General features: G+C 41.7%; 1 protein-coding gene across 1 annotated transcript in view; it reads right to left on the reverse strand.

Annotated features, from left to right (window-relative positions):
• The window catches only part of nr3c2 (nuclear receptor subfamily 3, group C, member 2), a 407,529-nt gene that overhangs the window by 72,108 nt on the left and 308,759 nt on the right, over positions 1-26,662 (reverse strand). The window contains exon 6 of the mRNA XM_055158161.1: positions 17,583-17,727. Coding sequence (XP_055014136.1) covers positions 17,583-17,727 — 145 coding nt within the window. The remainder of the gene's footprint in view (positions 1-17,582; positions 17,728-26,662) is intronic.

Below are 26,662 nucleotides of genomic sequence, written 5' to 3' on the forward strand. Positions count from 1 at the left end.
GGTTTATGTGTCATCCTTAGACCGTAAACATGAGTGGACGTAGCTAACGCGCTAATCGCCGCTCTCTCTGTACCTGCTGCTGTGAGCCTCGTCATTTTGGGCTTAAAATGTTCGTATTAATTCGCTCTACGTGATCCTGGATTTTTTATTTCACTATTTTGTCCCTAAATCAAGATATGAACATAAATAACGGACCAATCAGACGCCTTGATTCCCCGTTAGGAACAGGTTTGATTGACAGCTAGTGCGTTTAATCCGTGTATCATTCGTTCATTCGTTTTTCAATATAAAACCAAAAATAAGAAAACAAAAAAACAACAGTTTTCTTCATTATTTGTCTCCAAAACCAAAATGAAAAAATGGATAACGATTTGTTTTTTCAGTTTTTCGATTTTGTGTTAAAATGAAGAATGGAAAAAACGGATAACGGCCGTTTCCCATTTACTTGACTCCCGTGACTGCGATGCCGGACTTTTGCACCGCATACGGACTGAACCAGGACTGATCCAGGTCCGAGACCAGACCAGAACCAGAGCGGGACCAGAGCGGGACCAGAGCGGGACTGAGACCGAGACCAGACCGGGACCAAACCGGACTTCGAGCTTTGACTCTGAGCCTCCGCGGGGTCTGAGCCTCAGCTTCGAGCTCTGGTCCTGTCGTGGGCTCTGAGACTCTGGTCTCACACCAAACGGTGCAACGGACAGCAGGTCCAAACGAACTATTCCAACCTGCGGGAGCAGCTCCTGTTCAGGCTCAGAGGAGCTGGAGTGGGGAATGATGTCAGGAGCCTCGGCCTGAGAAGTGCTTTACCCGGGGAAGAACCAAATGCGCGGAGGACGAATGGTCAAAACTATAACCAACCAAACTGGATTCACGCTTCTGTCCGGATGCTTTGCGACCACCTCGGAACCAGCTGTGGTTCTTGAACGTGGAGGACAGGAGCAGCCCGTCCGAACCTGTAGTCCACAGCACATTCTCACTTTTCCTGTACAGAACCAGCGTAAAGGATGTCACGGAACCGCTCGGACCGCTGGTCTCAGTCTTAGTCCCGCTCTGGTCCCGGTCTGATTCCGGTCTGGTCCCGGACTTGGATCAGTCCTGGTTCAGTCCGTATGCGGTGCAAACGTCCGGCATCGCAGTCACAGAAGTCACGTAAACGAGAAACGGGCTGTTATTCATTTTTTCCATTCTTCTTTTTAACACAAAATCCAAAACTGAAAAAACAAATCTTTATCTGTTTTTTCATTTTGATATTGAGATATTTAATAAGAGAAGCACATTTACTGAACTAAAATGTAAAAAGAAAACATTTGCAGTGTGAGTGGCAGTAGAAACTGGATCTTCCAGCGCACATATAAACATGTCACTCGTCGTAGGGCCGATGTTTTCTTTATTGTCTTGTTTATCCACAACTATGTCTTCTAGAATTAATCACTTTTTGCGAGCGGATCTTTGTAACGTTCGCGAGGATCTTTTCATGGCCGAATCTTTCGAGGTTCGGCTCACAGACTCTTCGACTCGTGCTCCATGTTGATCATTGGAGCCCAGTGTGGGTTCGTTGAATCGTAAACTAGTGCGGGTTTTCCTGGATAAATTAATGGAATTTTAGTTCAGTAAATGTGCTTCTTTCATTAAATAAACTATGAAACAATTTTAATAGCAAATACCTTGATGAAACTTCGGGTCTCTTGATGGTACCATTGGAAATCTCTTCTCGATTTATTTTTGCTAGCCATAATCTGCGTCTTTTTTTCGATAATTCCCTTGTTTGATCCTGATGAGTAATTTCCAGAGGAACAGTGAAGAAACGAATCATTTTATCCCTTTCAGAGCGTCTAGAACAACCAAATACACAACAAAACCTGCCCATGTTTCTCCGATGCTGCTGAAGTCAATGACATAGTGTTGCCCGGTGTCATGGCGGCGTAGGTACCGTTGCTGTAGGGGTCACGTGACGGTGCAAATCCTCTACATCACGATATTTTGATTATCGTTGCACTTCCACTTATTTACTTACAAAATAGCGAAATAAAACCCCAGTATCACGTAAGAGCGGCTTAAGACGAACATTTTAAGACCGAAATGACGAGGCTCACGGCAGCGGCCGCGCAGAGAGAAAGACGCCACTATTCCAACGTAAAGCCGGTGGAGCCGAAAGTGTCCCCATGCTCACTTCCTGTTTGCAGTTTAGTCCATTTCTAAGAGTCGGTTTGGTGTAACACAGGAGCTTTAATTGCCAAACGGAATGAAAAGTGAACTCAAACATCATGTAGAATAATAGGCCCACGTGTTCCTCTCAAAGTGCTTTTACTGCAGTCCGTCCACCACATACAAGTACAAACTGTGTACTCGGAGTACTTCAGTACTTACCACGAAAATAGAGTTGTTTTTTTTCGATGCACGTGCTGCCTGTGCACGAGCTCAAGGTCACCGTTTCTCCACCGGACCGACTCGTCTCTGTTTCATTCTGTCTCTCACTTTCTTTCAGTTTCTTGCTCTCCTTCTCTCTCTCTCTCTCTCTCCTTTCTGTCTTTTACACTTTCTCTCACTCTCTCCGTCTCTCTTTTGCTTCTCACTCTCCTTCCCTCTCTTTTCCTTCCTCTCTTGCTCTCTCCCCTTTTACTCTTTTCCTTATGTCTCTCTCTCTCTTTTCCTTCTCTCTCCATCTCTCTTTTCCTTCTCTCTCTATTCGTCTCTCTCCCCTTCTCTTTCCCCTTTCTTTCTTCTACTCTCTCTCTGTCTCTCTCTCTCTCTCCCTTTCTCTCTTTTCCCTCGCTGTCGCTCTCCTTCTCTCTCCATTTATCTCTCTCCCCTCTTTCTTTTCCTTCTCTCTCTCTCTCTCTCTCTCTCCTTTCTGTCTTTTACACTTTCTCTCATTCTCTCCGTTTGCTATACTCTCTCTTTTGCTTCTCACTCTCCTTCCCTCTCTTTTCCTTCCTCTCCCCTTTCACTCTTTTCCTTATGTCTCTCTCTCTCTTTTCCTTCTCTCTCTTGCTCTCTCGCCATCTCTCTTTTCCTTCTCTCTCTATTCGTCTCTCTCCCCTCTCTTTTCTTTCACTCTCTCCCCTTCTCTTTCCCCTTTCTTTCTTCTACTCTGTCTCTCTCTCTCCCTTTCTCTCTTTTCCCTCGCTGTCGCTCTCCTTCTCTCTCCATTTATCTCTCTCCCCTCTTTCTTTTCCTTCTCTCTCTCTCCCATCTCTCTCTATTCTTCTCTTTCTGTCCTACTCTCTCTTGCTTTCTCCTTCTCGGTCTTATCCTTCTTTCCTTCTCTCTCTCTCCTTCTCTCCTCTCTTTCTCCTACTCTCTCTCTCCTTCTTTCTCTTCTTTCAATCTCTCTCCTTTTCCTATCTTTCTCCCATTTTCTGTCTTGTTCTCTCCCCTCTCACTCTTTTCCTTATGGCTCTCTCTCTCTTTTCCTTCTCTCTCGCTCTCCTTCTCTCTTTTCCTCTCTCTCTATTCGTCTCTCTCCTCTATCTCTTTTCTTTCACTCTCTCTCCTCTTTCTCTCCTCTCTCCCTTTTCCTTGTTTCCTTCTCTCTCTCCCTTTCTTTACTCTCTTTCTTCTACTCTCTCTCTCCTTTTCTCTCTCTCTCCTTCTCTCCTCTTTTTCTTCTACTCTCTCTCTCCTTTTCTCTCTCTTCTTCTCTACTCTCTTTCTTCTGCTTTCTCTCTCCTTCTCTCTCTCTCGCTCCTTCTCCTCCTCTCTCTCTCTCTCTCTCTCTCTCTCTCATTTCTCTCTCCTCCTCTCTCCCCTACTTTCTCCTTCTCTTTCTCTCCTCTCTCTCTCTCTCTTTTCCTTCTTTCCTTCTCTCTCTCCCTTTCTCTACTTTCTTCTACTCTCTCTCTCCTTTTCTATCTCTCACCTTCTCTCGCTCCTTCTCCTCCTCCTCTCTCTCTCATTTTCTCTCTTTCCCCTACTTTCTCCTTCTCTTTCTCTCCTCTCTCTCTTTTCCTTCTTTCCTTCTCTCTCTCCCTTTCTCTCCTCTCTTTCTTCTGCTCTCTCTCCTTCTCTCTCTCACTCCTTCTCCTCCTCTCTCTCTCTTTTCCTTCTTTCCTTTTCTCTCTCCCTTTCTCTACTCTCTCCCCTTCTCCCTCCTCTCTCAATCTCTTTCCCTCCTTCTTCCTCTCTCTCATTTTCTCTCTCTCTCTCCGCTACTTTCTCCTCCTCCCCCCTTCTACCTTCTCCTCCTCCTCTCTCTCCTTTTCTCTCTCTCCCCTTCCCTCCTGTCTTTCTTCTACTCTCTCTCTCCTTCTCTTTCCTCTCTCAATACCTCTATCTCCTTTTCTCTCTCTCTGTGTTTCCTACTCTCCCTCCTCCTCCCTCCTCCTCCTCTCTCTCTCTCCTTTTCTCTCTCTCTCTTTTCCTCCCTGAATCAATTCTGCTGAATCACTGCCCAAAACAAGCTGCTGGTTTTTGGGGAAGCGGGGACTTTCTCTGGAAACAACACACTTCGCTCCTAATAAAAAAAAACACACGCGCACACATACACAAAACCCCACACCCGGGTCCACGTTCGCACACTTATTAACAACTTCGTCAAACCTGCCCGGAAAAATCATTACGTGTGAATAATTCTCGCCGCTGCCGCTGCCGCTGCCGTTGCCGCTTCTGCGTACACCTGTTTAGCGGTCGGCTTTAAATGAGCTCTTTTTACACGTTTGATGTAATAATTTGCCGTATATGCATCTGCTTATGTGCGCGCGTCTGTGCCGAGCCGGGGGAACGCCTCTGATTGACAGCTCTAATGGAAAGAGGTAAGAAACGCGCCGATATATACGGCCCCGTATATGAAGAGGGGCGTCTGGAGATCTGAAGGCGATGAGGAGCCGGCGGTTCATAAAGAAACACCAGATACTACGAGTCAAGTGCGAAGTGTAAAGTGTAGCTGAGCAAGTCGTGTCTTATTTTGGTTTTGCGTCAATGAACTTTAAAGAGGAGGTGTTTTACTTTTACACTAGTTCGTATTCGAGTGGTTTTCGTCGCAGGGTGAAGTGTTAATCTGATGGAAAACGGCTCCAGAGACGGAACGATCTGAGTACGAATCTAATCCGTGTGTCATTTGTTCATTCGTTTTTCAATATAAAACCAAAACTAAGACTAGAAAAGCAGTCAGAGAGCGCAGACCTCCGCCAAGGACTACATTATTAACACACACATATTAAGTCTCGTATCTTTCAATTTGGAATATGAAAGAGGATCCCATTGTCCATCCCTGAGTCAAATTTCATGGGGTTTGGTCAATAATTAACCGAGATATTGAGAAACAAAATTTTTGGCCCCATTTACCACAATGTTAACTAACATTTCAAAGTGATCCAGAATCCAGGATTTCTTCTGGATCACCCCCAAAATGAAATCAGTTCTTCCTTTTCACATTTCCAACAAATCCTGAAAAATTTCATCAAAATTGGTCCATAACATTTTGAGTTATGTTGCTAACAGACAAACAAACAAACAAACAAACAGACAAACAAACAAACAAACAGACAAACGCTGGCAAAAACATAACCTCCTTGGCGGAGGTAAAAATGAAAAAACAACTGTTTTCGTCATTATTTGTCTCCAAAACCAAAATGAAAAAAAACAGATAATGATTCATTTTCGATTTTGTGTTTAAATGAAGAATGGAAAAAACAGATAACGGCTGTTTACGTGACTTCCGTGACTGTGTCGATAAAATACCGTATTTTTCGAGCTATAAGACGCACTGTCATTAAATGGTCTATTCTCGAACTTTTTTCACAAATAAACCGCACTGGACTTTAAAGGAAACACAACAGTGTGATGGGTGAGTGGTTTTGTTTGTTTGTTCGTTCACGGTGACTCTGGGCTTTGTTCAGTTGTGGCGTGTAGGGAGGTGCTGTCTGGGAACCAACAGATTGTCGTTGTGTTCGCAGTGACTCAGTTGTTCAGTCGTGTCTAGAAGCGGCACGTCGCACTCGCTTTTTCGGTTCGTTCCTCCGTTCCGTTCCGTTCCTCGTCGTGTGGAGTGATGAGTGTGTCTGTGGGTGTTTTTCTCTGTGCGGTCGCTGTCTGCTCCGTGTGTGTTTGCGTGTTCTGCGGGTGGTGCGGCTTTGTAGTTTACTGAAGTCGTGCTGGGACACCCGAGTGGATTCGTGTACAGGGCGCTCTGGATTGTGGAGGCGTGCAGTTGTTTTTTGATGGGGTTGGAGGCTTTTGAGCGCGCCCTATGGTGCGGAAAATACGGTATTTGCAGAGGTCGCTGGTGCTAGACTAGTGCATGTCAATGGTCATAGTTTATCCTGCCACTAAAAACAGTCTTACCCACTCCACAAAACACCCGAAACAAATCTATTATTACACCAGACTGTCCATGTTAATGTCTGTGTTGATAGAATAATTTTAGAAGTAGAACTAAACTTGCATTTGAAGGATTTATGTCTGAGCAGCAGCAGTGAGTTGTACTTCCTGACAGAAAGCTCAGCAGTGGCGGACTGATATATGACAAAATAGTCCCTTAACATGCGACGATTCACGCGATGCAAGGTTAGTTTTATTTCAAACATTATTCTATCAACGCAGACATTTACATCAACAGTCTGGCGGAATAATAGATTTGGGATGAAAGTCTGGATGAGGTCCGAGATGTACTTTAAAGCTTTAATAAAATCTTAAAATCAACTCTAAAACGAACTGGAAGCCAATGCAGCGACGCTAAAATAAAGTGCTGCCTTCGTTGTGTCACTACGACATCACGCTGGGGGTGTTATACATGTATCTCTATAGTGTAAAGTTTATCAGCTACCATGGTGACACAATGTACACATTTGCAAACACAGACGAAAACGATGCTTCAGACAGAGCAGTGCCTCCGATCAGCGTCAGCACCCCCAGAGAAAGTTGATAACACCGGCAGAGACTCCTCAATTCTCTAAAGCAGGAGTGTCAAACTCCTTTTGGTCCGGGGGTCGTATCCAACCTACTTTGATCCCAAAGGGGCCGGATCAGAAAACTCATGTCACATAAACCCCAAAAATAACAATAAGTTCAAATATTTGTGCAGAGAAACACAAATCTATTACAGAAATCTTTTTTAAATTGATGAACTTTTACAAAATATTATAATATTATGAACAACCTGAAACTTTAAGAAAAATTCAATTTCTCAACACAATGTTTTTAACAATAACTTGTTTGCAAATAAGAATAAGTCCCATTTATCTTGTAAAATTCCTGCACTCAGCTCCACTTTTCTCATGTTGGACATTTTTCTGATGAGGGTGTCACGGTCAACAGTCAAAACGATCGTCCTTTAAGAGCGTTTGGAAAGAGACAAGTCTTCATTTGTGCTGCTCTGGTGGGAGGGGCCACGTACAGAGACGCTGGAGACGCTGCTGTGATAAACACCACAGAAAATTAACAATATTTGAATAGAAAATATAATTAAAATATTTTAGTAGAAAATCAGCCAAGGGCCACATTAAAGGTCTTGGAGGGCCGGATCTGGCCCCCGGGCCTTAAGTTTGACACCTGTGCTCTAAAGTATATCCGCCATTTCACAATCGCGAGCCCCGTCCCGACTCCTGCGTCAAATCCGGCTGCAGTAATGCGGAACGCTGCGTGGCCCCGGTCCAAACGGGTGCGTGCCGTAGTGGACATGTGACCCTCTCCGTCCACCGTGTTACACTTATCTGCTCCGTCAGTCTGAGTGACAGGCCCATCCATCAGCCCCGGCGCTCGCATTAGCACAGTCACAACTTAGAGCCGCTGCAAATAATTCATTAGACAGTATGGAGCGCGTGCGGGGAGGAAGGGACCGGCCCGATCCCTCTGAGGACGCTCCGACAGAACCTCCAACTTTTACACTCTGGACTTTACTTACTTTGGGTTTTTATGTGTGGGGAGAGAGAGGTGGAGCTGAGGATGTTCTGAAGTCATTTTTAGCCCATGCAGCAAAAACTGGAAGGTTAAAATTTGGAAATATTTGAAACTTATTTTAACAATTTGCCAGAGTTGATATAGTTGATGTAAATTCAGCTTCCCCTTAGTGTTAATTCAACTTCCACTAGTGTTAATTTGGCTACTTCAAACTCCCACCAGAGACGACCACTTTGAAACAGTTTTGTACATAATTTCATCTTAAATGAACTAAAATAGTGTAAAAAAAAAAAAAAAAAAAAAAAAAAAAAACATCTCTGAGTGCGTATACATGCACATCAATAACCCGGTTATGATCGGGTTTTTTGAGTATCCCGGTTTCTTGATGGTGCATGTAAACGCAGTAACCCGGTTTCAGTAACCCGGTTATGGCAGTATCCTGGTTATTAGAAACCGGGTTACTGTAGCTGGTTTATTCCGATAATAACCGGGTTACTTGTGGCATGTATATGCAGTACCCCGGTTACTGCAACATAAAGTTGAGTTTGCATGCGTCCAAAAGACACTTTCCAGCCTTTCACCACAACAGTAGTGACATAAATAAATTGACCAACATAAATAAAGTGACCAAACGAGTGAAATGACTGTAAAATAAAGAGCTGCGCTAAACCTGCACATGTACAATCTGCACTCGTACGACCTGCACTCGTGTGACGCTGAAAAGCTAAAACATGAACTATCTCCTATACAACACACGCACAGGAACACACTTACCATCATCAGCACCTCTTCTGTCACAGAAATAACACACATAATCCACAGAGTCGTGTCATTTAGTCCAAAAGAAACTGATCACATCAGCGACACAAGGAGCGAGTTGTTTTTATCGCCGCTAACAGTTTATGCTAATTAGCCAAACGGTCTTAAGTTTCGTTTCTGTAAAACGTAAACAAATGTGATCACAGCTGAATTATCTGATCAAACGGGCTGATGTGTCTATAGTGTTTTATGGTTTATATGTTGTAAAGTTGAGTTTATTTATGCAGAAGATTTGAATGAAGAATCTGCACAGTGGATTGTGGGAAATCTCGTAGCTCCTTAGCTTCTTATGCTAAAGGAGCTCACGGTTTGTATTTTTCCTGGTTTATGAAATTGATTTAAGTTAATTTTTGCGCCTGCGCATTTGTAAGATTATGTCAAGAAACCGGGATACTCCATTTGATCATGTATACGCGGATATGAGTGTCCCGGTTTCTCAGTGAACATGTAAACACAGTAACACGAACACTGACATAACCGGGATATGGATAATAACCGGGTTATTGATGTGCATGTATACGAACTCTCTGTGTGTTGTTAGGGTAAATCAGGATATCCCTACAAAGTGTTATTCGTTTACTCTCAAAGCGTTAATATAACTCCTGATTTCGGGGTCCAGTGTTACTTAATTAACATTTCCAAATTTTTTTATTTAACTCTAGAAAAGATTGGACTCATATAAACTCTGACGAAAATGTTAAAATTGATTCTGTTAGAGTAAATTTTAACACTTTTAAGCCTCGTCTTAAGACCCACTTTAATTCTGTGGCTTTTAACAGTGCGAAACTTGTGTGGTCCTCTGTGTCTTTAATTTATTTTTAATTTGGTTTGGTTTTATTGCTATTCTCTGGTTTTTGCTCTTTTTTTTTTTTTTTTTTTTTACTGGTTTTATTGTTTTAAGACAAGTGTGATTAAATCTGACCATTTATTTTATCATTATATTATTGTTGTTATTATATATTAGTATTTGTGCAGCACTTTGGAAACTGTTGGATTGGATTATTATTGTGTTGGAAATGATGTTTTTGTTATCTGACTTTTTTTTTTTTTTTTCACTGAAATTTGAAAAAACAAAATGATGTAAAAATATTGCTTGAAAAATGTGAATTACATCTTATGATCCAAATACAATGTTTGGGTATTCAGTGTTAAAATACGACTACACAAAAATGCAAAGCTCAAAATTCCACCTCTGTTCCACTTTCTGATGTCATTAAGTGGTAGATTTCATTTTTTTCAGCTTCTCTCTCTTTTCCTTCTCTCTCTGTCGCTCCTTTTACCTTGACTTCAGCAGAGAAATCGCTAATTCCAGGTCTGAAATTATACAGGTGATTCTAGTGAAGGTGTGTGGAGTTTAAAAACACAGTGGAGCACTTCCTGTATCACCACGTGACATCAGTAGGTGGAAGAGAAAATAGAAAATGGCATAATATACGGTTTTTAAGCTGGTAAAACGCAACCTCAGCACTAAACCCCTCACTGAAACAGCTTTTTAATTTGTGCGAACACTAACGTAGCATCTGTGTGTCGTCTTCTACTACAATTAAAAGACCCCAAATAAAAGCCTCCCCCTCCGTCCCCGGGCAAACTCCGGCTCAGTCCTTCAGTCCCCGGGCAGACTCCGGCTCAGTCCGTCCGGGGTGAGTGGGTTACATAACGGCATTCACCCAGGGGTTTATTTATCAATTTATTTTCAGAACAAATTGACCGACTGACATCGACTTACACAAGCAGCTTTCAGCACTGACCCCCGTGTGAACTCTGCAGCGACGAGACTTTCCGCTCTTTTATGGGATCTGGATCTGAATTTCGGATCTGTTTGCGTCAAATACGGATGTGCAAAAATATGAAAATATCGATATATCGTATTGTTTAATGTGGTAATACAGTATCAGTATCGTGGGCTGCTGTATCGATATTGTTTATCACATGTTTTCTGTTTAAGAGAAGAACTCATGAACCCTGAACACTGGAAAAAAAAAAAGCGTTGGCCCAAATTTAAGATATAAACACTTAAATCTATCAGAAAATGACTTAAAAGTAGTGAAATTATCTGTAAATGCAGCGAGATCTTTTACTTGACAAGTTATCTTAAAATAATTCAGACAAGTCACACTTTTTTTCATGGTTTGGCTGTTTCCTGCAACTTATATATTAAAATTTTCACACTGAAGCATCGAGTATCTGCTGCTCCTGTTCCTCCTGTACCACTGTCACTTCACTCTACTGCGCATGTCTCCTGCAGAAAGAGCCTCTGTCCTGTCTGTATCATGTCAGTCGATCGCACCGTTACTTCTGCACCACTGAACAATTTAACATTTAAACAAACTTATAAAGACAAAGACTTAGAAGACTGAACACAAATGCCAAAAAAGAAAATCATATTTTGCAGATTAAAAGCTGCAAGTCCTGAAATCTGCAGCTGAAAACGGTAATCGAGCAGCAGAAAGAAAGTTTGGAGTGAGAGAGAAACTTGTGACACCGGGAGGATGAAACATGAAACTTTCCTGAAGTCACTGGATGGATGGACAAAGTCTGGACTTCAGTGACACAGAAACCATCCTGTCGGGATTCAGAAAGACCCGAATAATTCTAACTGGAACTGATGCTGAGTCTGACGACAGCGACACAGAAGAGTTTGCGGCGCTCTGTTTACCTCCGGAGGTCGAGGAGTTGTTCAGAAGTGACACCGAGGATGAAGAATTGAATGGATTTAGAGATTTGGAGTGAGATGGAGAGTTTGTTAAACTTGTTCTGTTGTTTATGAATATAAAACCAAAAATAAGGAAAAAACAGATAACGGCCGTTTCCCGTTTCCGTGACTTAAACTGCAATGCGGGACTTTTGCACTGCATACAGACTAAACCAGGACTAAAACAGGACTAAAACCAGGACTAAACTGTTTTCAGTCCTGGTCTCAGTCCTGGTCTCAGTCCTGGTCTGGTCCTGCCAGTCTTGCAGTACAAAAGTCCGACATTGCTTTTTTTTTTTTTTTCCCCCATTATTCATTTAAACACAAAATTGAAAACTGAAAAAACAAATCATTATCTGCTTTTTCATTTTGGTTTTGGAGACAAATAATGAAGAAAATAGTAGTTTTTTTTCATTTTCTTATTTTTGATTTTATATTGAAAAACGAATGAACGAACGATGAAACTAGTATGATCATTTTAGTAGTTTATTTTATCATTTTATTGTTGTTATTATTATGTATTTGTGCAGCACTTTGGAAACTGTTTGTTTGTGAATTGTGAAAATAAGTGGACTGACACACAGATGGATTTTTACAGTGGATATGTGACGTTAACAGTCTGTTTCTCTCTTCTATTGTTTTTACTACAACTTGACTTTCAAGATCAAATGTCAGTTCCTGGTCTTTGATTTTATAAAATTAATTTCCCCTAAAAAGTCCAACTTATATATGTTTTTTCTTCTTCATGATGCATTTTTTGGCCGGTGCGACTTATATTCCGGAGCAATTTACAGTCTAAAAAACACAGTACAGACTAGAATTAAGCATCTCAGAACTAGTAAGTAGATAATAAATCTGAAAACAAGATGAATAACCTGTGGGTCTGGTCAAGTGGTAACGGAGGGAAACAGGGCAGATTTTTGACATTCAAATGTCTCTTATTCAGAAACTAGAGGAACTATTGAAATAAGTAAAGTATCAGAATGTAGGAAAGAGTTACACTCCAACAGGGTCAAGTTAAACCTGTGATATTCTTTCAAGTTGTTGACAAAAAAATTAAAAAAACTCATGTTGGAAACGGAGGGAATGAAATATGCAGCACTTTTTTGGGCAATAAATCCAAACAGTGATAACTCTTGGTTCTCACTTACATATCCTTAACAAACTGGTTTGAATATTATTTGCTTTCATATAGTTTTCTACCATATGGTACAAGATTAGGTTGAAAAAATCTCTTACTTTTTGACTCATGAGATTTTTTATTAAGAAAGTTCATGGTAACGGAGGGAAAAGTAACGGAGGGAAAATTGTTCAAACAAGTAGAAGGTGCAGGATTTTACATAATTTGTCAACTTTTTTCTTCTGAATACTTTAATATTACTTCAAAATGAAAGGAAACTATTTCTATAAAATATGTCAGTCCTTCCAAGCAAATTTTTATCATTTTAAGTACTTTTTTTTTTTTTTTTTTAAATCATGTACCTTCATCAACAGTTCAAAGATGGAATAACACAAGATATGATGAAATACATCCATTTATTTACATGATTTTCAGGTCTTTGAAATTTGAGAAATAATTTTTGTTCCATGTTTCATACATGGTCTGTTTAAAACGTATGGAACTTTAGAACCAAAATGGTACAGAAAAAAGGTCAACAGTTTCATAAACTAGAGTACATATGTATCTGTTCAATACATTTTTATATCAGATGAATTAACTTGAAGTTTTGGCCTTGATGTTTACTTCTGCTGGACCGGGCCCCTGGTATAAGTTTTGTCCAGAGAAATTTGCAGAGCAGGATTTGTGCGAATGAATAAAACACAATCGCGCTCTGTTTGCGATGAGAAAACGACATTATAAAATCAGAAAGCGGCGTATTACGGGCTCTTTAATTACATTTACAGCTTAACGTGGCTCCTCTCATCACCTTTCGAGTTCAGACGTATTAACGCGGGTTAAGTGGGCCGCAGACTGACCCTCTTTTGTCTTTAATATTTCCCTCCCGGCGCAATTAATAAACCTGTAAAACTAAGCAAAGTAAAGTCATTCCTTCCAAACAACGTGTCCGACCTTGTTTTTACACATCACAGCTTCTTTTTTTTTCCACAGTAATTTTCTCTTTTTCGCAACATAACACAGGTATGCTAATGGAGAGCTGAAAATAGTCCAAAAAAAAAGTTCAAAAGTCCACCAGCTAAATAGATATTAGCATACATTAGCATTTAATTAGCAGCTCAAACAGAAGACAATGGCGTCTTTATGGAGAAAGTAGCTGGTTTTTTTGGACTACAGATGGAAAACTTTTAAAACCGCCCACACAGAAATGCAAAAACTTCACTAGACACTGTTGATTTTTTTGTGATACGCCACGCTTTTACATTGATTCCACTTTGTAATTAGCGCCCGCGTGATGTTTTGAATACAAATATTAGCTCCGGCTGAACCCGAGTCGCTGCGACAAAGATATAAATGGATTTGGCGCGATACTGGTGACAAAAAGGAGTTGGAGGCTGAAAATGAAAATATGCAAATGAGCGCGCTACATACAGAAATCCTGCGTGAAAAAATGTTGTGATAATGACATTTTTTATTTTATTTTTTTTTACTTTTACCGAAGAATTAGAACGTCCCTGCGGGGCTAATTTAGTTTTTACACATGTTTTACAGTTTATTCTATTATATTTCCTTAATTGGTTCAAGATGTCAAATAGGTTCTTTTCATTTCGGCTGAATTCAGACAAAAGGTTTAAGTGCAGTCATGTGAGGGTGTCAGGATTTTTCAATTAATTTGTAATCTAATCAGAAATCTCTAAGGAGTGTGTAAAAATATCAAAATATCGCTATATTGTATCGTTTCATGTGGTGATACAGTATCGATATCGTGGGCTGCTGTATCGATGTAGAATTTTTGGTATATTTTACAAAATTATTTCGTTACAGCGACAGTTTTGTTGAAAACTCGTTTACGCGACACATTTGACATTTTCACTGTATCGTGGCCTATGGGTCAAGTGGTAACGGAGGGAAACAGGGGCAGATTTTTGTCTCTTTTTGTCTCTTTTGTCTCTTATTCAGAAACTAGAGGGACTATTGAAATAAGTAAAGTATCAGAATGTAGGAAAGAGTTACACTCCAACAGGGTCAAGTTAAACCTGTGATATTCTTTCAAGTTGTTGACAAAAAATTTAAAAACTCATGTCGGTAACGGAGGGAATGAAATATGCAGCACTTTTTGGGCAATAAATCCAAACAGTGATAACTCTTGGTTCTCACTTACATATCCTTAACAAACTGGTTTGAATATTTGCTTCATATAGTTTGGGGAGCATTGGTTATGTAGCTTTGTGGGCGGAGCCTCGTACAGAATCTTACAGCTAAATCGTAAAGTTACTCAAGCATGCATGAATGACTCTAAAATCTACAGAAGCCCTGAGAGGCAAGAGAGGAAAAATAAAAGAGGCAGGTAATTTGGGCTCTATTTTCTAAGTGTTTTTTTTTTTTTTTTTTTTTTTTTCACCAAGTAAAATTTTTATTTTTTTTTTTTTTTCTAAAAACATTTTTTTTTCTACAATTTTTTTTTCTTTTTTTTTTTTTTTTTCACCGTTGATGTGGCTGATGAAGGAAAAAAAAGAAGTGAGTTTTGAACCCCAGCCTCCCATGTCCTAACCCAGTGCCTAACGCCAGCAGGAGAAAATGCTCCACCAGTTCACCAGTGCTGAAGTTTGGTATTTAGAAGAATATCCTGGGAAAACACTTGAGCAGTGTCTTTTTTTTCTTTTCATCAGCCACATCAACAGTGACAAAAAAAAAAAAAAAAAAAAAACACGAGAAAAAAAAAAAGTTTCTTTTTTTTTTTTTTTTTTTTTTTATGTAGAAAAAAATGTGTAAAAATTTTTTTTTTTTTAGAAACTTTTTTTTTGTAGAAAATAATTTATTTCTTTTTTTGAGTTGGTGAAAAAACACTTAGAAAATAGAGCCCAAATGACCTGCCTCTTTTTAATTTTTCTCTTGCCTCTCAGGGCTTCTGTAAAAACGTCTTCGGGCGTGTTTTTGACGAAGGAACAGTGTTTTAACACGGTAAAAACTTATAAATAAGTTGGTAGTTTTTGCATGAATTCCTTGCGAGTGCAGTTTGGGTCAGGTACACAAGAAATACGTAATATTTTTGAGAGCTTTGTCACGCCCCCTTTTCTTTTTAGTCGATTGATTGAGCCTTTTGGTCCGGTGTTTCCCAACCAGAGGTACCAGGACCCGTGAGGTACTCGAGTACTTACCAGGAGGTGACATTGAATGATATTTGAAAGTAAATTCACGTCTTTTTTTTTGTTCATTTTAAATCCTTGAGAACAATAATAAACCGGACAATTTGAACATACTCAAGCACACGCCGCGACCAACTTCGAATAGTTTCAGATTTAAAAAGAAAGATGACAAATGGTATTTGAATGTAAAAATGGTCTTTTTTGTACATTTAAAATCCTTGAGAATAATAATACGCTGGATAATTTAGTCATACTTTTTATTAAAATTAAGAAAAATAGGAGTTATAATTGGCAATGTACGAGTAAATCGATTTATTTTTTACAAAAGAAACTGCAGTACTGTTAACTGAGGTATTAAATCACAGGAGGGATATTTATTTTTTTCAGAAACTATAACTGGAAAATATTGTGGAGCACCGGGCCTTGATGCTTAACAAAATTTGCATAATAATAATAATTGTATTTCTAGAAGCTGGTCAGACTGGAAAGAGTCTTACAAAAAAATTAATTAAAAACATCTCTAAAATAAAAGTAATGCAGTTTTAGTCCATGAATGAGGTAAAATTATAAAATATGTTTGTTTTGTAATTCCAAATGAGCTGAAACGGGTCGATCAGAGACAAACAAAGAGCCGTATGTGACTCGGGAGCTGGACAATCTGTGTGGGAGTCGTTTATTTGTTTTTCAATATAAAACCAAAAATAAGAAAATGAAAAAACTATTTAGTTCATTATTTGTCTCCAAAATCAAATTGAAAATTTTGTGTTTAAATGAATAATGTGACTAAGGACTAAAACCAGGACTAAAACCAGAACTAAAACAGGACTAAACTGTTTTCAGTCCTGGTTTGGTCCCGATCTTAGTCCCGGTCTCAGTCCTGATCTGGTCCTGATCTCAATCCCGATCTCAATCACAGACTGGTCCTGGTCTGGTCCTGGTCTCAGTCCCGGTCTCAGTCCCGGTCTCAGTCCCAGTCTCAGTCCTGGTCTCAGTCCCGGTCTCAGTCCCGGTCTGGTCCTGATCTGGTCCAGGTCTCAGTCCAGGTCTCAGTCCTGGTCTGGTCCTGATCTGGTCCTGGTCTCAGTCCAGGTCTCAGTCCAGGTCTCAATCACGGTCTGGTCCTGGTCTGGTCCCGGTCTCAGTCCCGGTCTGGTCCCTGTCTCAGTCCCGGTCTCATTCACGGTCTGGTCTTGGTCTGGTCCCAGTTTCAATCCCGATCTCAGTCTCAGTCTCAGTCTCAGTCCTGATCTCAGTCCCGGTCTCAATCACGCTCTGGTCCTGGTCTGGTCCCAATCTCAGTCCCGGTCTGGTCCCGGTCTCAGTTCCGGTCTCAGTCCGGTCTCAGTCCTGGTCTCAGTCCTGGTCTCAATCACAGTCTTGTCCTGGTCTGGTACCGGTATGGTCCTGGTCTGGTCCCGGTCTCAGTCCGGTCTGTCCGGTCTCAGTCCGGTCTGGTCCTGGTCTGGTCCCGGTCTCAGTCCCAGTCTCAGTCCCGGTCTCATTCACGTTCTGGTCTGGTCTGGTCAGTCCGTCTCAGTCTGGTCGGTCTGGTCCGGTCTCAGTTCCGGTCTCAGTCCCGGTCTCAGTCCCGGTCTCAGTCCTGGTCTCAGTCCTGGTTCTATTCCGGTTCTCAGTCCCGGTCTCAATCGCGGTCTGGTCCCTGTCTCGGTCCCGGTTCTGGTCCCAGTCTAAGTCCTGGTCTTAGGCCCGGCCTGGTTCCAGGTCTTGTCCCGGACCTGGTTCAGTCCTGCATCACAGTTTAAGTCACGTAAACAGAAAACGGTCGTCATCCGTTTTTTCCATTCTTCATTTAAACACAAAATCAAAAAAACTGGAAAAAAACGAATCGTTATCTGTTTTTTCAATTCGGTTTTGGAGACAAATAATGAAGCAAATGGTGGGTTGTGAGCTCCAGATTTAGTCGACCGCGGCCTTGTAAACCGCTCTGTTTGGTGGTGGCTGTACTCACTCGTTGAAGATGAGGTCGGGGGCGAAGTAGAGCATCTGTCCGTTGGTGTGTTTGTAGGACCTCCAGCTGAGAGAGAAGGACGAGAGGCACATCCACGAGTACTGGATCAGCGTGATCTGGTCCTCGATGGGCAGACCGCGGAAACCTGCAGGAAAAAACACAACCGCCGCGTGAGAAAATACAACTCTGCAAGTCTCCAACAAGTAGAAACGTACGCAGAGTCGGGAAGGTTAAATTTAAAATGTTTTCCCCTACAGATGACAGATTACACACACCAAAATGTAGTTTGTAACGGAATTACATTAAATGACTTAAAGTGAGTAATGTAATCTGATTACTTTGGATTATTTGATTTGCTGTAGAGAAGCACAGACTAAGATATCGTAACATAAGATGTTTTGTCTGATAAAAGAAAATAAAAAGTCCAGATTTAACCAAATTAAAAATATTATTGATAGAAGACGAAGAGACACGTCCACGCAGCTTTAGTCCTGTTAAATCCTGGTTTAGACCTGGTTTTAGTCCTGGTTTAGTCCTGATCTGGTTTAGATCCTGGTTTAGATCTGGTTTAGTCCTGGTTTAGTCTAGTTTAGTCTAGGTTTAGATCAAGTTTAGACCTGGTTTTTTAGTCCTAGTTAGTCCTGGTTTAGATCTAGTTTAGATCTAGACTTTTAGTCCTGGTCTTAGTCCTGGTTTAGTCCTGGTTTTAGACCTGTTTAGATCAAGTTTAGACCTGGTTTTAGTCCTGGTTTTAGTCCTGGTTTAGACCTGGTTTTAGTCCTGGTTTAGTTCTGTTTAGATCTGGTTTAGAGTTTTAGTCCTGGTTTAGTTTAGTCCTGGTTTAGATCTAGTTTAGACCTGGTTTTAGTCCTGGTTTCCTGGTTTAGATCTAGTTTAGACCTGGTTTTAGATCCTGGTTTAGATTTTAGACCTGGTTTAGATCTAGTTTAGACTGGTTTAGGTTTTTTTTAGTCCTGGTTTTAGTTTAGGTTTAGATGGTTTAGACTTGGTTTAGATCTTTAGACCTGTTTAGTTTTGATGGTTTAGACCTGGTTTAGACCTAGGTTTAGACCTGGTTTAGTTCTGGTTTAGATCTAGTTTAGACCTGGTTTAATTTCCATCAGTAAGTGGAATTACTGACAAAAAAAAAAAAAGAAAAAATCAGTTCGTCCCCGACACTGAACATACGACACCAGTGAAACACTTGGCTGCACTTTTTCATTCAGGGAAACATAAATAACTCAAAATAACCAATAAATAAATTTTTCTTGACCCTGACAAGACTCAGCTGCGAAGTGAAAACCATTTCAAGGGAAATTCACTGAGACAAGGCCAAAGGTTTACAGAATTTTGAAAGAGCATTTAAGGATTTTTATTTATTTTATTTTTTTTTGTGGAGGGTCCATCACCTGCTTGTCTCCAGGGAGATGTTATTACTTTGTCTGGAATAAAACACTCTAAGCTTATTTAACTTTGTCAATGAGCTAAGTTGCAGGTCAGATCTGTGGAGAGGCGAGCCCAATCACAGTACAGACCATGGGATTAGTACCACCTGTGGACTTTTGCAGGGTTTCCACTCTTTTTCACTGACAAAAAAAATTTGAACGTTTTCCACAACTTTTTCATGACCTAAAGTGAATTTTCCATGACTTTACTTACTTACTTACTTTACTTTTTTTTTTTTACTTTTATTTTACTTTTTTACTTACTTTACTTTATCAAACTTTCAGGGTTAAATATTAAATGTGAACTCTTTCCTCTCACCTTATAGTTTGGAGTTATAATTTTTTAATGTTCAAAATACTGTCGGTGCATTTATTGTCGTCTCTTTTAAACAAAAGGTAGCCAGGCTGGTGCCACCTAGTGACCTGATTCATAACCGTGGAAACCGTCTGACCTCGCAGCATTAGGATTCATTCGCTCAACGGTAGGCGAGTACTTTTTTTATTTAACCGATCGCTGCTGTTTGGTCGTGACGTATGTAATGCGCCGCTACGGAGGCTTTCCCCAAATCCCGTAGGAAGAAGGGCAATAACGTCTTTCCCCTTGATGAAATTCACCAAACATTCTCTTTGTTCCGGCTTTAAATTCTCGATCTCGGGAACTGTTGCGAACGCAGAATGTCTGTCTCTTTGCTGATTGGCTGGTGCCCGAACTTGCACTTCCAGGGTTTTTACGAACCATCTAGTGTATTCTGATTAGGGGTGTCAAATTATCGCGTTAATTGCGATTAATTAATTACAGTCATATTTAGCGCGTTATGTTTTTTAATCGCGTTAATCTCATTTTTAATCTCTAACTTTACTGTTTCTGTATGTGAGTTGCTTTATTATAAAACCTGTTTTTATGTGTTGTTGGGACAACAACACACACACACACACACACACACACACAAAAAACACATTTATAAATTTTTTTATTTCGGTAATTCCACTCATTGCCGGAAACCCACACAAAACGTGCGCAGTAAGAGCGATGTAAACGTCATGTTCACGTTGCCGGCGTCAGTCGATAAAGCAGCCCACGATATCGATACTGTATCATCACATTAAACGATACTATCTATGGATATTTCTATATTTCTGCACCCCTCTACTGAAAACAAATGTCCGTTCTGTTTCAACGTCCAGAGTGAGTCAGTCCTGGTTTGGTCCCGGCCTTATCTTAGTCCCGGTCTCGTCCTAGTCTCAGTCCCGGTCTCAGTCCCGGTCTCAATCACGGTCTGGTCCTGGTCTTGTCCCGGTCTGGTTCCGGTCTCAGTCCTGGTCTTGTCCCGGTCTCAGGTCTGGTCTGGTCCCGGTCTCAGTCCTGGTCTCAGTCCTGGTCTCACTCCTGGTCTCAATCACGGTCTGGTCCTGGTCTGGTCCCGGTCTCAGTCCTGATCTGGTCCCAATCTGGTCCCGGTCCCAGTCTCAGTCCTGGTCTCAGTCCTGGTCTCAATCACAGTTTGGTCCCTGTCTCACTCCTGGTCTGGTCCCGGTCTCAGTCCTGGTCTCAGTCCCGGTCTCAGTCCTGGTCTCACTCCCGGTCTCAATCACGGTCTGGTCCTGGTCTGGTCCCGGTCTCAGTCCTGGTCTGGTCCCGGTCTCAGTCCTGATCTGGTCCCAATCTGGTCCCGGTCCCAGTCCCAGTCCTGGTCTCAGTCCCGGTCTCAGCCCTGGTCCTGTTCTGGTTCTCAGTCCCGGTCTCAATCGCGGTCAGGTCCCTTTTCTCGGTCCCGATCCCGGTCTCGGTCCGAGTCCTGGTCTTGGGCCCGGACCTGGTTCAGTCCTGCATCATCACCGCGTCTTCGCCATAGCGACCGCTGAACACCCCGCGCCGCGCACGCACAAGCGGAACACCCCCAGAGCGGCGCACATTTACTGGCGGAATTTCCACTTTACAAACGCATCTGAACGACGCTCTCACACACACACCGACCGCGCCAACTGTCTGTACACGTGCCCGAATCCTCCTCGCCGATCTTCCCACAACAGTGTACAAATATTTGCCCGGACTTGATAAGCGCCGTGCAGCGTTCACCCATTCTTACTTTACGCAAATCCCACGGGGCCCCGGGCTGTTGGCGCGGCGTCTATGGGGCTCCCAAAATAGAGTCAGCGCGGAGGTCTGCCAAACTCCCAATCAAAGTCTGGCACGGAACTCGACGACATGAAAAAGATGGGCCAGTTGAGGACGCACGCGGTGACTTAGGCGGGTTTAAGGGGCTGCCGGTGTTGATTTGGGTGTCAATCAGGAGAATCTAGTGCGCTTTGAAGACGGGGAAGGTGACAGGCGCGCGGTACGAGAGCAGGGGAGTGAAGGGGAGTGCGGCGGCGGTGTTACGGGTGAAGCGCTGGGAGAGTAAACAAGCAAAAATGTGTTGGGAATAATGGTTGAACTTTTAGTCCTGGTTCAGTCCTGTTTTAGTTCTGTTTTAGTCCTGGTTTAGTCCTGTTTTAGTCCTGGTTTAGTCCTGTTTTAGTCCTGGTTTAGTCCTGTTTTAGTCCTGGTTCAATCCTGTTTTAGTCCTGGTTTAGTCCTGTTTTAGTCCTGTTTTAGTCCTGTTTAGTCCTGTTTTAGTCCTGTTTTAGTCCTGGTTTAGTCCTGTTTTAGTCCTGTTTTAGTCCTGGTTTAGTCCTGTTTTAGTCCTGGTTTAGTCCTGTTTTAGTCCTGTTTTTAGTCCTGTTTTAGTCCTGTTTTAGTCCTGTTTTAGTCCTGGTTTTAGTCCTGGTTTAGTCCTGTTTAGTCCTGGTTTTAGTCCTGTTTAGTCCTGTTTAGTCCTGGTTTAGTTCTGTTTTAGTCCTGGTTCAATTCCTTGTTTTAGTCCTGTTTTAGTCTTGTTTTAGTCCTGGTTTAGTCCTGTTTTTAGTCCTGTTTTTAGTCCTGTTTTAGTCTGTGTTTTAGTCCTGTGTTTAGTCCTGTTTTAGTCCTGTTTTAGTCCTGGTTTAGTTCTGGTTTAGTCCTGGTTCAATCCTGTTTTAGTCCTGTTTTAGTCTTGTTTTAGTCCTGTTTTAGTCCTTTAGTCCTGGTTTTCCTGTTTTAGTCCTGGTTTAGTCCTGGTTTAGTCCTGTTTAGTCCTGTTTTAGTCCTGGTTTAGTCCTGGTTTAGTCCTGGTTAGTCCTGTTTTAGTTTAGTCCTGGTCCAGTCCATATCCATGTTTGGCGCAAAAGTCCGGCATCACAGCTTAAGTCACGGAAACGGGAAAATCAAAAACTGAAAAAACAAATCGTTATCCGTTTTTTTCATTTCGGTTTTGAAGACACATAATAAAGAAAATAGTTGTTTTTTTTTCATTTTCTTATTTTTGGTTTTATTTTGAGATGAGAAGTCGATGTTTGAGAGGAAAAAAAGGTGTCTTAAAAAGGATTATGTTGTGAAAAGACCCGGTTCTGTCCGTGCTCAAGAGCGTTTTAAATCCGTGTGGCGTTCGTTCATTCGTTTTTCAAAATAAAACCAAAAATAAGAAAATGAAAAAAAAAAACCTATTTTCTTTATTATCTGTCTTCAAAACCGAAATGAAAAAAACGGATAACGATTTGTTTTTTCAGTTTTTGATTTTCCCGTTTCCGTGACTTAAGCTGTGACGCCGGACTTTTGCGCCACATATGGACTGGACCAGGACTAAACCAGGACTAAAACAGGACTAAAACAGGACTAAAACAAGACTAAAACAGGATTGAACCAGGACTAAAACAGGACTAAAACAGGACTAAAACAAGACTAAAACAGGACTAACCAGGACTAAAAGGACTAAACCAGGACTAAAACAGGACTAAACCAGGACTAAAACAGGACTAAAACAGGACTAAACCAGGACTAAAACAGGACTAAACCAGGACTAAAACAGGACTAAACCAGGACTAAAAAAGGACTAAACCAGGACTAAAACAGGACTAAACCAGGACTAAAAAAGGACTAAAACAGGTTGAACCAGGACAAAAACAAGGACTAAAAAAGGACTAAAACAGGACTAAAACAGGATTGAACCAGGACTAAAACAGGACTAAAACAGGACTAAACCAGGACTAAAACAGGACTAAAACAGGACTAAAACAAGACTAAAACAGGATTGAACCAGGACTAAACCAGGACTAAAACAGGACTAAACCAGGACTAAACCAGGACTAAACCAGGACTAAAAAAGGACTAAAACAGGATTGAACCAGGACAAAACCAGGACTAAACCAGGACTAAAAAAGGACTAAAACAGGACTAAACCAGGACTAAAACAGGATTGAACCAGGACTAAAACAGGACTAAAACAGGACTAAAACAGGATTGAACCAGGACTAAACCAGGACTAAACAGGATTGAACCAGGACTAAACCAGGACTAAAACAGGACTAAACCAGGACTAAACCAGGACTAAACAAGACTAAACAGGACTAAACCAGGACTAAAACAAGACTAAAACAGGACTAAACCAGGACTAAAACAGGATTGAACCTGTTTTAGTCCTGGTTCAGTCCTGTTTTAGTCCTGGTTCAGTCCTGATTCAGTCCTGGTTCAGTTCCACTCTGTATTTTTCCAGTGTGGTAACGCCCGAGCAGAGTCCAGACTGATACGTTGATATGTGTATCAGTCTGAAGTGAATGTTACACACTTCAGGTCGAGGTGACGCTCTCCGAGAGAAATCGAAACCTTGGGACGCGCAAACGAAACGCCCAACGCTGCTCTGTGATTGGTCCAGTCGCCCCCTGGTGGTCGCGCCAACGAACCAAGATGAATTTTCGTGAGTCTGTGAGCTCAAAACTATTGCAAGAATTCAAGTTTCTGTTCAACGTCAAACAATATAAAGACTTATAAATTTCTAATATTAATACTTTGCAGCTGATGTCGTCAATATTCCCTGAAGGTGTGATGCTAACTGTAGGCCCTGCTCTGTCTGAGTTTTTGTTTAGGCTGCGTTTACACTGGAATGAATCGCCCTGTCACCGGAAACAATCTGCGTCCAGACACGTCGTTTCTGTATCCGCAAACCTTCCCTGTCCACACAGCTTTGAGCACATTTGTTTACATTTTATAGAAACCAAACTTAAAACCGCACGGCTCATTTGCATAAACTGAGCGCTCAAAAATCAGCTCGCTCCTTGTGCGCTGATGCGGTTCAGCTTCTGTCGGACTAAAGGACACGACTCAGTGGAATATGAGTGTTCTTTCTGTGACAGAGGGGTGTTCTGCTGAAGTCATAGTGTTTGGTCCACAGAAACAAAGGGACAGTGTCAGCATCACCTCCAGTCTCTCTCTCTAAAACCTTCAAATCAGGCAAGAAATCTCGGGGTAATAATGGACTCAGACTTGAACTTTAACAGCCACATCAAGTCAATAACATCTGCAGCCTTTTACCATCTAAAAAACATAGCAAGAAATCAAAGGTTTACTGTCTAAATCAGACTTGGAGAAACTTATCCATGCGTTTGTCTCCAGTGGTTAGATACTGTAATGTTCTGCTCACTGGTCTCTCCAAACGAGCTGTGAGACGCTGCAGAACATCCAGAACATCCAGAACATCCAGAACATCCACAACATCCAGAACATCCAGAAACGCTGCAGCTCGGGTCCTGACTCGAACTAGGAAGTACGAGCACATAAGTCCTGGTCTCAGGTCTCTGCTCTGGTTCCTGTGCCTCAGAGACTTTAAAGCAGCTCTGCTTGTACAAGTGTCTCCAGGGCCGAGCACCACGAGTCTCTCACGGGTCCTGACGTAAAACAGTGCGACGCGGGACACAGTTTGAAAGCTTTTTGTGGGCAGGAGCAAGAGCTGGACTGCACATTGAGGCACAATGTGGGCAGGTGGGATTATAAACTTCAGTCTCGCAAACTAAACATGTCCTTACCTACTGTAAGGGGAGGCTCACATTCACCCAATTTGAAAATCCCTGCCCTGGAACCATCCATGAAGACCATGGAACCCTCTGTACCAATGTGAAAGAATTTCTGTGTTATTTTAAATATTATGAATCATTTAAAATCATAATCATTTGTGTGTGTGATTAAAGTTATCAACAATTGCGTTTTTGGGTTTTTCCATATGTATATCATATGTCCTAGTACAAGAACTCCTGACTCTTTAAGCTAATCTACTGAGTCGCCCATGAGAAGACAGCTAAGGGTTTTTCCCCTCATGTGGTTAGCATAAGTTTTTGGGAGAAAACTGGCCAAATTGTTTATCACCTGGAGCCTGTAATCAAGTGTGAAATGGGAGGGTGGTTTAGACTAAAAGATTGTTAGTATGTGATCATGTAAACACTGTGTGATATGATGTCATGTATTGTACCTTATCTGTGTCATGATTTTGAATAAATGGGTGTTTGGAGAGTTGTGGGGCAGAGTTGTGGGGCAGAGTTGTGGGGCAGAGTTGTGGAGCAGAGTTTGTGGGGAGAGTTGTGGGGAGAGTTGTGGGGCAGAGTTGTGGAGCAGAGTTGTGGGCAGAGTTGTGGGGCAGAGTTGTGGAGCAGAGTTGTGGGCAGAGTTGTGGGGCAGAGTTGTGGGGCAGAGTTGTGGGGCAGAGTTGTGGGCAGAGTTGTGGGCAGAGTTGTGGGGCAGAGTTGTGGGGCAGAGTTGTGGGGCAGAGTTGTGGGCAGAGTTGTGGGCAGAGTTGTGGGGCAGAGTTGTGGGCAGAGTTGTGGGGCCAGACAGAGTCAGGCCAGAGTGTAGCCAGGGGCAGGCAGTCCCCAACTCTCCTTGCGCAAGTATTACTTTTAACCGTCTCGTTTTGGTGTGTCTTATTTAATGTAATTTGATGTCTTAGGGTAAATTCCCTGACAACCAAGATGGCGGCGGCACATGCCAAAAGGCTGAACGCGAGATCTACTGTTCTCTAACAGTTCACAATGAACAGTTTTCCAGTTAGTCACTCTCACCTTTTTGTTGAAAATCGAACACCTCAACAGGACCATGAACTCGTACTGATCACAGATCACACATCCTTTTGGTATTTTTTTCTTATGATAATTTTGATGCTTAGTCCCATTGACCGGACAAAAACAGGACATACTGTAGGCACAGTACTGCAGGCTGGGCTTGGGTAGGACTTGGATGGGAGACGCTGGGAATTCCAGGAGCCACAGGGAGGCGCTAGTGGCAAAAACTGTAGTTGTGTCATTAGGCAAGACACTTCACCCACATTGCCTAATATGAAAGTGGTGTGTGTGTGTGAGTGATGGTGGTGGTTCAGATTGGCAGCCTCGCTTCTGTCAGTCTGCCCCAGGGCAGCTGTGGCTACAATAGTATTTTACTGAGTGTGGAATGACTGAATAATGAACTGTAAAACGCTTTGGGGATCTTGAAAGGCGCTATATAAAAAATGCAATCAATCAATCAATCAATCGATCACAATAACATTCAGTCCATCCCACATGACAAATACATTAAGATCAGTGAATATTACTGTGGACACACAAACTGTGATGTTAAAACACAGACAGATTAGTTACAGTATGTTCACACGTCTGATATGTTACACTAGTCTCTGTGCTCTTACATGTATTTAAATCTGGTGTTTTTATTGCTAAAAATAATACTTCGATAAACACTTCTTGTATTACCACATCACATAACGCGACACAAGTGTTTTCTGTTCAAGAGAAGAACTAAAC

The sequence above is a fragment of the Boleophthalmus pectinirostris genome, unplaced genomic scaffold (genome assembly GCF_026225935.1).
Source record: "Boleophthalmus pectinirostris isolate CB_2022bp ecotype Guang Dong unplaced genomic scaffold, ASM2622593v1 HiC_scaffold_22, whole genome shotgun sequence".
Taxonomy (NCBI): Eukaryota; Metazoa; Chordata; class Actinopteri; order Gobiiformes; family Gobiidae; genus Boleophthalmus; species Boleophthalmus pectinirostris.